This window comes from Macrotis lagotis, chromosome 3, assembly GCF_037893015.1.
Source record: "Macrotis lagotis isolate mMagLag1 chromosome 3, bilby.v1.9.chrom.fasta, whole genome shotgun sequence".
NCBI lineage: Eukaryota > Metazoa > Chordata > Mammalia > Peramelemorphia > Peramelidae > Macrotis > Macrotis lagotis.
Window position 1 is genome coordinate 292238156 of NC_133660.1, and position 13211 is coordinate 292251366.

General features: G+C 34.3%; 2 protein-coding genes across 2 annotated transcripts in view; both read left to right on the top strand.

The window, feature by feature from the left end:
* The first annotated feature begins 4926 nt into the window (after positions 1–4926).
* On the top strand, positions 4927–6978 carry LOC141519490 (olfactory receptor 5B12-like). The gene is made up of 2 exons (XM_074231719.1): positions 4927–6034; positions 6884–6978. The coding sequence occupies exons 1-2, from the start codon at positions 5131–5133 to the stop codon at positions 6976–6978; spliced, it is 999 nt and encodes a 332-aa protein (XP_074087820.1). The 5' UTR covers positions 4927–5130.
* LOC141516680 (olfactory receptor 5B12-like) overlaps positions 5116–13211 on the top strand; it is a 70172-nt gene continuing 62076 nt past the window's right edge. Inside the window, exon 1 of the mRNA XM_074227677.1 lies at positions 5116–5196. The gene's annotated coding sequence lies outside the window, so the exon portion shown is untranslated. The remainder of the gene's footprint in view (positions 5197–13211) is intronic.

The following is a 13211-nucleotide window of genomic DNA, read 5'->3' on the forward strand; positions in this document are numbered from 1 at the left end:
CTAAATTGAGGTATAACATTCTGAGCTTATATTGGTCTGATCAATCACATTGCAACCACAGTCAGATACACTGCAACTTGATTCTAACATAGCTGTTATTTTGGCCCTCTTTGAGACTGAAGGGCAACAACCAAATAATCCATTGTTGTTCCTTTTTGTTAGGGGGAAACATTCAAAGTAGCATGAACAATGTGGAGCAATTTTCTTTTTCCTAAGTAGGACAGCAACTGACACCTGTTCATAGAGTAGCTCTTTGATACCCCATTCTAGAGATTTTTGAGGTTAATCTGGAAGGAAATCTGAAAGAGAGTATTCCAAAAATGCAATGGGATGCCTCAGGAAGACCTTATTTTCCTCATTTGAATGCTCCAAACAAATCCCAAATTGTCAAGAAACAAAGAAATACTTTTCAAGGATGAACTGAAATATTTGATTGCAAAATCATTAATTAATAGCTCTGGAAACTATGAAAGGGTTGAACAAGTCAATTTTAGAGGTTCATGCTAGAATGAACCATGATCCTTCATTTTCCTTAAAATTTGGGGTGAGCAATCAGAGTAAGGTAGCATTTGCTTTAAAACTGACCAACATATTACTCTCATGTTTTTTCAAGACTACTATTAAGAGAGGGAAAGAATCTCTCTAATGTTTTGTTGGTTTCATTAAGGAAATGACTCTGAGACATTTAGAGAACAGGGCAAAGAAAGTTGATCTTTTACTTGACACAGGCCTAATTTCTTTTGTTGGTGATTACATGGAAGTATGCAGAGAGACACTGTTTTTCAAAGCCTTCAGCAAAAATCTAGTTGCATCATTGGAAGCCCCAGGGTACTGCCCCTACATAACTTGTCTGTTTTCCTGAATATGTTTCTCTTGCCTGTCCTCTGATTACAACAGGTTTCTACCTAATGAGCCTCATGTCCCTCATTTCTTGACTCTCTTGAACATCTTTCTGTTCTGCACACTCTCTAAAAAGTTTTGATGTGAACTGAATACCCCTAGGACTTCCCTCAGAAATCAGAACTGTATCCCTATACACTAGGGAACTAATTACATTTTCTGACTTCAGTCTTTTTGTGGAATTGTGGATCTTCTCAGATGAATAAATTCCCCTAAAGAGAACTTTTATTCTCATGCTTTAATAGCTCCATTCTCAATTTGCTTGATATGGAAATCCTATTTAGATTGATTTCAATTATAAACAAAAGTGTAGTCAAGAGTTTGTCCATTGTTCTTTAGTCTGCCTGAAATATTTTTCCCATGCCTCAGTCCAACTACTGAATTTGTTTGCAGAAAATCCATGCAAAAGTGATAGTTCATGTTAAGTTGTTTTGATGAAGAGTTATGATTATTTAAAACCACAGACTAGAGAGGGATTTCTTCAGTGGGAAAGGTTTTGAACTGAAAATGGGTAAGTAAATGTGCTCTCCCACTCCTGTTCCTTAGAATTTTTTCACCCATCCTGTAAGACTCAGGTAGATTTTTTCAATAGTACAATTGTAATGTCATATCTTATTCAGTTTCATAATTTAAGTTATATAAAATTAAAAGTAAAGGTAAAAATATAAAAGAATTCAAAATTATCTTCAATAAAATGCTAGAAATTTTGAAAAAAGTGAGCTTCCTTAAATTTCTAAAAACTGTAGGTCACAAAATAAATCTTGAAAAGCAAAACAAACAAATAAGTTGCCTCCTGGTTTCTGTATAAGGTATGGAAAATTATGCTACCTGATATACAGGAGATAAGCCTTTGAGTGCTTATACTTTAAATATTGAAATGGAGAAACAAATATTTTTCCTTTTTAGTTCAAAGTAGAAGTCATATGAAGACTTTTCATTTCTGCAATGAATGCCACTTCACTGATCACAAATCACCCTTAGCTAATTTGTGTCAACATTGACCCACCTATTGCCACAAAGTATGAAAAGATAAATTAACTTCTGCCCATGTTGGAAACAGAGTTTTTCTCAGAATTTGAACATTTTCTATTAGCCATTTTGAATAAATTTCCCTACAATACTTCTTATTTCTTCTCTGTTTTAGGTTTCTAATTGAAGGCCTTTAGTGAAGATGCTAGATCAGTTTTCCTTCTTGGAGCCCTGTCGTCTTATCAGAAGGGACCTCTTGGATATCACAGCTCTAGTGACAGACCATATTCAGATCTAAAATATTTATGCCATATATATGTAATGCATATATACATATATATATACACATATATATATATGAGAAAGAATATTCTTGTCTTTAAAGTAAGTGTAGTTTTCTTGTTCCCTATGGTAAGTCAAGGAGATGACTATAAGAGTTAGAAATTATTTGTTATTTTTAGCTTGGTAAAACAATTCACATTTAAAAAATATTTTATCCCTACACTAACTTTTGTGAAATAGGGGCTACTCTCATTCATATTTTGTAAATGATGAAGCAGAAGGTAAAAGAGATTAAGCACATTTTTCAGGCTCATATGGATCACATCCTTTACTTTATCTTAGCCTTTCTGCATTGTTAGACTTCCTTTAAAAGTAAAGAATTTAGAATTGTGGTATGGGGGTTCAAACCCTTGCTCTGACAGTAGACCTAAGGCAAATCTCTCACTTCCTTGCTTCACTTCTTTATTTGTAAAATTAAAGGATTAAACTAGATGAACTCTAACATTTCCAGTCCCAAATCTATGATCCTATGATAACTTTTGGAGTTCATTCTTAATCCTCATTATTGTTTGCTAGAGCTCTAATTCATTAAAATAATTCAGTTCAACAAACATTTATTAGTTCCTCATCATGTGCCAAACATTTTCCAACCTCTGATGATATGTAAATGAATAAACAGACACAAAGAATTCATGCCATTAATGAACTACATTCCACTGGGATAAAACTGTACAGAGAACACACTTCAGCAATATCTTCCAATATAATATAAACGATTCAGGTAGGAGAATTTACCCCAGGAGAAACAGGAAAGGTATGAATTTAGGAGATGGCTCTTAATTCCATTTTTTTTAAGGCCATCGGGGATTCTCAGAATAATATCAATGAAATAGAGGGTTTGGGTCTTGGAAGTCAGTTTGAAAAAGACACACAGTTTTAATATGGAACAGGGCAAAGGTGAAAACCCTCTGGAAATTAGGCAGTAAAGATAAAGGACTTTGAATATCAAGCACCCCCCCCCCCCACACACACACATTTCAGAAGTAGTAGACATTTGGTCAAGGTGACTACAGGTCCTGGAGCTTAAGGACAAGGCAAGGCAGATTTTTTCTTTAGGAATAATTGGCAATTTAATTAAAGGTGCATTTCCTTCTTTTTTTAATTTTGACTCCTTTTTTTAATTTAAGGCAATGGGGTTAAATGACTTGCCCAAGGTCACACAACTAGGCAATTATCTGAGGCCGGATTTGAACTTGGGTACTCCTGACTCCAGGGCCAGTGTGCTATCCACTGTGCAACCTAGCTGCTCCGAAGGTGCATTTTTTAAGAAAAATTTGTTTTCAAAAAAAGTGGAAGTCAGGTCATTAATTTAAATGGCAGGCAAAAAGGAAGAAGTAGAAAAGGAGATAATGAAAAAAACAGTATTGTGAATGACATATCTTGTGTTCCATACACTCTCAGGAAGACCAGAGTTCAAATTGGGTTTCAGACGTTTATTTAGTGTGATTCTAATATCACTTCACCTTTGTCTTCCTCAGTTTCCTCCTTTGTAAAATAAATACAATCAACCTCCTAGAATTAGCATGGGGATAAAATTAATGTTTAAAAATAATTTTTAAACATTATTGCATTATTTCAATGGTGGTTATTGTTGTTTTCAGAGGTAACTAGGTGGTGTAGAAGAAATATCAGGAATGAAGTCAGGAAGGTGGAGTTCTAATGAGGTCAGACACTTGTTAGCTTTGTGACCCTGGGAAAGTAGCTGAATCCTGTTTGCTTCAGTTTCCTCATTTTAAAAATTATTTGGAGCAGGAAATGGCAAACTACTCCAAATGAGGTCATGTAGCGTCAGAAATGACTAAAAGTGAATGAACGATAATAATAAAAGTTCTATCAGAGAAAAGAGGTAAATTTTCCTCTTCCTTTATTTCATAATAAATTGGCAAGGAGATGTTTATAAGAGAAAGAAATCTCTTATAAACCCATTACTTCAGCTGAAATAAAAGAAAAGAAAAAGAACATATGGGTTAAGGAAGTTTATCATCATTATCACCAGTGTGTGGAATAGGTGAAAGAAGGAATTCAAGAAAGAAGTCGTCTTTCTTTGCTAAGGTGAAGGATGAAGGAAATAGCATAGGAAGACTTGGAAGACAGAAAAAATACTTGACAACAATATATTTTGGAAGGTGGCATTGGGAGTTAATTGGAAATGAATAAGGGGATAGGTTTAGGCATATGAAAAGTTAAATGAAAGAAGATAACATTAATTTGTAATGAATTTAATCAACAGGAAAATGGAATGTGTTTAGGAACACATTAATATGACCAGGAAATGTGAATATTAGGCATAGTAGAAGGTTGGAGTGATTGATGTAATTATAGAATGTCATAGATACTGACAAAGGGTACTAGAATATGGTTATAACAGTCAATCACAGAGTTACAATGATGAAGATAGAGAAGAAAGATGAGAATAAAGTTGATAAATTTAACAAAATAGTGATGGATGTAGCAACTCATGATCAGGGCAAGGAGTCAATTTGATTTCATATGGGGTGAGAAGAAATGTGTGATGGGAAGATAAGACATTGATATTCAGGAGAGGAATTTCAGAGATCTGGATCATAGAAGTGGAACAATTATGAGTAATGGTCCAATCAAGGATAGAGACATTTTTATGTGTGGCTAAAGTAGAAGATTATGGGATCTAATAAGGTTAAGTTTCAGTAACAAAAGTCTATTGATGAGTTGGAAAGTGGGGTAGGGGATTTTTTTTTCATTGCAAAGTGTGAGGGAAAGATCATTTGTAAGACTGATATTATTGTGCTAAATTTATTCTAAATAATACATTTTATCATACCAGAAGCCCACACTTTCATATTTTCACATGATTATAATCCCCCCCCAAATATTGAATATAATCAGAATTTATCCTTTTTTTCTTTCACAGGTGAACCACCCAGATCCTTAAAGTCATTCATGGACAATGGATCAGAGGTGAAGGAATTCATCCTTGTAGGACTAACAGATGTCACAGAGTTTCAGGTGCCCCTTTTCATAATTTTTGCTATTGTCTACATTCTTACTCTGGTGGGGAATCTGGGGATGATAACCCTGATCTATTGGGATCCCCGTCTACACTCACCCATGTACTTTTTCCTCAGCAACCTCTCTCTGGTGGATTTTGGCTACTCCTCAGCAGTTACTCCAAAAGTCATGGCTGGGTTCCTCTCAGGGAACAAAATTATGTCTTACAACGAATGTGCTACACAGTTATTCTTCTATGTAGGCTTAATCACTGTTGAAAATTATCTCTTAGCTGTAATGGCCTATGATCGCCATGCAGCTGTGTGTAAGCCCCTCCATTACACCACCCTCATGACATCCAATACATGTGCTCATTTGGCCATTGGATGCTACATCTGTGGTTTTGTTACTTCTGCTATTCACACAGGAAACACTTTTAGTCTACATTTCTGTAAGTCTAATGTGGTGCAACACTTTTTCTGTGATATTCCACCACTCATGGCTCTCTCCTGCTCTGACATTCACATTAATGAAATGGTTATCTTCTTTGTTGTATCAGTTAATGTTTTGTGTGCCTTTTCTATCATTTTTATATCCTATTTTGTCATCCTTATCACTATCTTGAGGATGCATTCAGCTGAGGGTCGGCAGAAAGCCTTTTCCACCTGTGCTTCTCATCTCGTAGCTGTGTCCATCTTCTATGGGACAGCAATCTTCATGTATTTACAACCGAGCTCTAGTCATTCCATGGACACAGACAAAATTGCATCAGTCTTCTATACTACGATAATTCCCTTGTTAAATCCTCTGGTGTATAGTTTGAGGAATAAAGAAGTCAAGAGTGCTTTTAAGAAAATTATGGATAGGATAAAACGATTATTCAGTTTCTCATAACTCAGGAATGAATTTTTCAATGATTTTTTTCCCAGCTCATCTTTACAGCACAACTTTTCTATGTCCTTGGAGCTGAAATACTTTGACCACATAATGAAAGGATAGGAATATTTGAAATACACCCAAATATTGGGGAAAATGAGGGCAGGAGGGAACGAAAATTGCAGAGGATGAAGTGAATAGATGGTTTGTAATGAATATGAACTTGGACAAATTGCAGGAAATAATGGAGGATAGAAGGACATGGAGCATTATTATCAACTATTTCATAAACAATTTGAGTGATCGAATGACAATCATAAAATCTCTTTGTACTTCATGTCATTTCTCACATGCATCAAGGAATATGAATACTGACTACTTCTCTTCATCCAGAAATTGGGATTTATTTTCCTTTTATGGCTTCCTAAATCAGATTCTGTGACTTATAATATTCATAATTTTGGAAAAACTGAAAATTTTCTTACAATTCCAGCCCTTTATTGAGGATTTCTTAAAGGTTTAACAAACTGCCTGTTCATTTTTTTAAACTTATAGTTTTAGAGAAGTAGATAAATGTAATTAATTACATATGATCATAATCTAATCTGAGACGATTTAATTGATTAATTTTATTGGTTCTATTTATGTTAATTGCATTTGTCCTGTAACACTTTCTCTTAATTTAATTTAGAATTTAAATAAACTGTAATGGATTAAAAGTTTAGAAATGTAGTTCTTTTATAAGTATTTCAAATTTTGGGAAATGTGGGCTACCATATAAGAATCTGACCTAATATCATTTCACTACCAGGCTAAACTTTGGGTATGTCTGTTTTTCCTGCCAAAAGTAGTCTGGGTTTCTTATTTTTTTCTTTTCTTCATACAATTTTAACTCTCAGGAGGGAAAGAGGAGTTTATCATTAACTCTTCATTACAAATTTCAAGACAGGTATGTTGTTTCCTATGTCCCAGCTATGGAAGTAATCATGGAGCCCTTAATCCCTTGGTGTCACCTACCCTGTTTTGTTTTTTATTCTGTACTCCCCCCAAACCATAGGTTTTTATAAAGGGGGAACTGCCTTTTTGATTAGAGTCTTTCATTGGAAACTGAAGCATCTGTTGATCCTTTTATTGATAGGTAATATGCCCAAAACAGTATTTTGCTTGCAGCAACATGCCTCAGATGATCTTTTTGTTAGATTTCACTCATGTCAAATCACAGAAAGAAACTAACATAGAGCCTGGTCTAATTCACTATTTTGCATGCAGACCACCTCTCTGTTACTTATATATTTTTTTTCCCTAAAAGACTAAGCGAAGGCAAGTCACTATTCCCTTCTTATCTTACCAATGATAGACCAACACTTTATATCTACTTACAGTTTTTCTTATTCCTCAGAGATATCTATAGATTTTTTTAATTCAAAAAAATATGATCTTGAGGATGTATACATGAACATTTCCAACTCCAAACTGAGTGGGTGATACATAGTAGGTAATTAATAAATGCTTATTTTTGGAAATAGCATTTTATTTTTCCAATTAAATGTAAAGATAGTTTTCTACATTCAATTTTAATAAAATTTTGAGTTCCAATCTTTTCTTCTTTACCCTTCCTAAGATGACAAGTCATCTGTAATCAATTTTACACATGCAGTCATGCAAACATATTTCCACATTAGTCATGGTTTTTAAAGAAGAAATAGAAGAAAAGGGAAAAGACACAAAAAGCAAAGTAAAAAGAGTATGCAAACATGCAATACTCAGATTCACATTCAAAACTTTTCATAACATTCTTCTACCAGTATTTCTGGTATCTTTACATGTTACTTTTCATACTATGCATTGGTGCGCTGTCACTGGTCTATCTCTTTCACAGACACTTCATCTTTTAGCTCCAAGCAATATTTCTATCTGTCCTTCATGACTGGAAAGCTATTCTCCTTTGCTCTGACTACTGATATACTTGGTTTCCTTTTAGTCTCAACTAAAATTCTACCTCCTTCAGGAATTTTTCCCCAACCTCTCTTAGTGACTTCCTATTTAATCTGCATTTAGCTAGCTTTGTATATACTTGCCTGTAAGTTGGCTCCTCCATTATATTGTAAGCTTTTTGAATACAGGGATTTTTGACTCTTTTTGCATCACTAGCACTTAACACAATGCCAGCACATAGTAGACAGTTAATAAGTGCTTATTGAATTGAATCCAAAGCTTTTTTTGTTATTCAGTTATATTCTACCCTTTGTGACTCCATTTCATGTTTTCTTGGCAGAGATTCTGGAGTGGCTTGTAATTTCCTTTTCCAGTTCATTTTTCCCATGAAGAAGCTGAAACAAATAGGGTTAGGTGGCTTACCCAGAAATCCACAACTAATATGTAAGACCATATTGACCTCAAAAGATGAGGCTTCTTGTCTCCAAGCCTAATCTTCTGTCCATTTATTTAGTTGTTTTAAGTAGAAGAGTTTATGTCAATTGTTTTTTATTTCTTTATGGAGACAGGTCCATGGACAAAAGAATGCAATTTCTCTAGGGAACAGTCTACCTACTGCAGATATGTTACTTTCCATTGAGGGACCTTCTAATTTTGAAGGATAATTTTATTTTTCTTCCCATTTGTCTAACTTTATTAATTATATCTTTTTCCTTTTCATTAAGGTGTTGTGTCAATCAAAAGATACTACATCAGCTCATTACCTTGTAACATTTTGTCATTAATTGTATATGAAATTTAAACTATTACTTCTAGCCCTGAAATGATCATTTTTCTAAAAATGTCAGAATTCAAAAGCATTCATCAATAGTGGGAGATATAAATCAGGTTCATAATGAGAACAATAATTCCTTCAACATAAAAAGGAGGAATAATAAGAATGTCAAAGAAAGAGGAGTAATCAAAAATTGATCTTTTATTGGATTGGTTAGGTTTTGAAGGTTAAAATTTGGGGGAAGAGACAGTTATGTGACACTATCAGAGGTGAGAGATGAAGTATAAGGAGAGAGGTTCAAGGCAAAAGTGAAAATAATAGTTGCCATTTAGTTTTTGACTTTACATGTATTCCATCATTTAGTTCTAATAGTAGCCCCATTAGTTAAAAACTTCAGAAGCTATTAATACCATTTTACAATGCTTTGAGAATCAGAGGTGACAGAATCTTCCCATGGTCACATATCTAGGAACATCTACCTGATTCTATTGACTTAAGTTGAGCACTCATTCTTTTTCATGGTAGTTCTTTTGTAATTATGGGATAATCAAAATGAAATAATATGGATGCCAACTAGCTAGGAAGATTGTCAGAAGAAGGAATTATTTTCAGTGTGTTTGTGAACTCATTCATACACATTCTAAAGATGGTTATTGGCCTTTGAAGCTTTCCTCCATGTAACCTAACTCCCATAATTTCATATACTGACACAGGACTGGAATTACTTGAGAATAGATTATTTTGGAATGATCACAAATATACTCCACCTTTCCATGGCTTACTTTATGAATTGCATGGTGAAGAACAAGTCATTTAATTTCTAGCAAGAATTTCACCCTTCCCAATACACAGTCCAACTCAAAGAATACCTTTTTCATTAATTAACTCAAATTTTAATTTGAAGAGCCTTTATTCCTAATAAAATATCCCAGACCATCTGGCAACATGACAGCCCTCTGCAAAACAGAATGGTGAAGGAGGAGCTGCTGCATGCAAAATCCCAACACAGAGAGGAGTGACAGAATTTCCTGGATATTCTGACAACTGAATTGCTGCTTTAGAACACATAGACAGAGAGGGAAAGAATGACTAGAAGGAAGAGAAGATGGTGCATATCTGGAATCAAACCTTAAAGAAAAATTGGAAATAGGAGAACAGATTTCTTTTCTCACTCCAAAGACAAAGGACTTTAAGGAAAAGCTGCATCTTGTATTGCCTGTTGTGTGTTTTAAATAAAGAAAAAGAATTTTTCCCCTTCTTTCCTGGCTATGCACAGAGGGGAAGGGTTAGGAGGTTGAGTGCTTAACTTTCAATGAGAATGGGGAGCAGGTAAGAAATACCTGAGGAGTGATTGTGTATGTGTCTGTATGTGAGGGTGTGTGTGTGTGTGTGTGTGTGTGTGTGTGTGTGTGTGTGTGTGTGTCTATGAGTGTGTATGTGTGGGTGTGGGTGAGTGTATGTGAGGGTGTGTGTCTGTGGGTTTGTGTATGTGTATGTGTGTGACTGTGTATCTTTGGGTGTGTATGTGTCTGTGTGAGAGTGTGTGTGAGTGTGTAGCAACAACTTGACAGCACAGTAAAACAGAGAATGGTTTTGCTGAGTGAGAGATTGAAATTGCTAGTGTATATATTTGATTTCTTTGTTCTCAATTCCTTTTTGTCTCTAAGTTCTCCATCTAATCTAACTGAAAATTTGAGTGAGCTGGAGGGCCATTTCAGCTACAAACTGTTTAAGTTGCCATTTCTGCTGGATCTTTAATCCTAGATTGTGATTTACCCATTATTAATTAAACAAGCAAATTTATCAAAAGACAGATGAGAAGCTCGCATTCCTTTCAATTGAGAGGATTCCAGAGACACTAATAAAGCAATAATTTAACAAAAATACAAAGAAACCCATTTTTCTCCTCACTCTAAGGTATCCAGTCACAACACCCAAACACAATTATCTCTAGGGAACAGCAAAAATGAACAGAGGGAGAATCCAGAAAACCAGAGGGGATAGTTAGGTAAGATAAACCAGAGAAAATTCTCACAAGAGGAAAAAAAATCAGTAGCTAGATGTAAAATCCTAGAGAATAATTATACTTCAACCCAAATGAAGGTTCAAAATTAGAGCAATTTAGTGGGAAAATGATAGACTTACTAATTTTCAAGTCCACAATCCAGGTTCAAAATCTGACCTAACTCTGGGGATTACTGTTATAATATTAGGAAAGAATCTAAGCCTCTGCAAGTCATCTGTCCATCTGACTCTGATAGGGAACAGGGGATTGGCTCAAAGAAGAGTAGAAGACCTCTCCTCTTCCAAGGACATGATTTTCTTCAGGCAATTATTTACCTGATTTGGTCTTTCATGTAGCATGGTTGAAATGGAGGATGATGAGGAAGATCCGTCTCTCTTCAAATTTCCATCCAAAAATCTGAGTCAGGACACAGTTATTTTCAACTGTAAATATCTGGGGTTGTAAAAGAAATTTTAAAGTTAGGTTTTATTTTCTAATATTTACCTAGAAACATATAAATAGAAGGCATCATAAAAGATTTCAACACAGATATTAATGAAAGAAAAGTATTTATAGAAAAGACAAGGTCATAAACTTTTGGCAGGCAAACAATCAAGTTGCATATTAGTGAATAAAGGTGTCCTTGATTAATTTATATTTTTACCATAAGGTCTGTTCTATGTCAGAACTCACAAAGATCAAAACAGTAGCAAGATCAGTGGCTGCTTTGACTTGATATTTTATGCCATTATCAGATATTTTGTAGACATAAAACATTGATAAAGATACTGAAATAATTTTTCATTGCCTTCTCCAGTAAGTTCCCATTTTGGAGATAAACAACTAAATCAAATAGAACTAAAGTGACTTCTCAAGGGTCAGGATGCTGTTGCATTGCTCATATATTGATCTGAGTTAAACATTCGGGCCTCAGTCTCAGGGCAAGGAGGAGCACAAGCACATTAGATATTGCTGGATCAACGGGTATGCAAATTTTTATTGTTCTTTGAGCACAATTCCAAATTGCTCTCCAGAAAGGTTAGATAAGTTCACAACTCCACCAACAATGTATCAGTGTCCAGATTTCCCACATCCCTTCCAACATTGATCATTGTCCTTTCTGGTCATATTGACCAGTCTGAAAGGTAAGAGGTGGTAGTCAGAGTTGCTTTAATTTGCATTTTTCTAATAAGTAATGATTTGCTCTAAATCATTACTATGGATTGCTTTGATTTCCTCATCTGTAAATTGCCTCTACATATCCTTTGATGATTTGTCAATTTAGGGAATGACTTGCTTTATATTTATAAATTTGACTCAGTTCTCTATATATTTTAGAAATGAGTCCTTTGTCAGAAATACTAGTTGTAAAAATTATTTCCCAATTTACTATTTACTATGTATTTCTTTTGATCTTGGTTACAGTGGTTTTGTTTGTGCAAAAGCTTTTTAATTTAATGTAATTGAAATTATCTAGTTTGATTTCAATGATATTCTCTATCTCCATCTCTTCCTTGGACCAAAAAAACTGCTTCCCTTTCCATAGAGATCTGACAGCTAAATAATTCCTTGATCTCCTAGTTTGCATATAATATTGTCTTTTATGTCTAAACCCTGGTTTGATTTTATCTCGATATAGGGTGTGAGATGTTGGTCTAATCCAAGTTTCTGCCATACTAACTTCCAATTTTCCCAATAGTTTTTATCGAACTCTGCTATAATCATTTCCTGCTTTTTCTTTTGCACCTAGACTATTCTACTGATCCAACACTCTATTTCTTAGCCAGTACCAGAGAGTTTTTATGACTGATACTTTATAATATAATTTTAGATCTGGTAGGACTGAGTCACCTTCTTTTATACTTTTTTCATTAAATTCCTGGAAATTCTTCACTCTTTATTTCTCCAAATGAATTTACTTACAATTTTTTGTAACTCATTAAAGTAATTTATTGGCATTTTGATTGGTAAGGCACTAAATAAGTAGTTTAATTTAGGTAGAATTTTCATTTTTATTATATTAGCTCAGCCTATCCATGAGCAGTTGATATTTGTCTCGTTTTTTAAAAATCTGATTTTATTAGTGAGAGAAGTGTTTATTCCTATGCTCTCTAGTGTTTTTAGTTGGAATGGGTGCTGTATTTTGTCAAAGGCTTTTTTAGCATCTGCTGATATAATCATATGATTCCTGATAAGTTTGTTATTGATATAATAAATTAAAGTAATAGTTTTCCTAATATTGAACCCACCCTGCATTCCTGAGATAAATCCTGCTTAGTCATAGTGTATTATCTTAGTGATAACTTGCTGTAATCCTTTGGCTAAAAGTTTAAGATTTTTTCATCTATAGTCATTAAGGTGATAGGTCTATAATTTTCTTTCTCTGTTTTACTCTTCCTGGTTTAGTTATCAGCTCCATATTGATATCACAGAAAGAGTTAG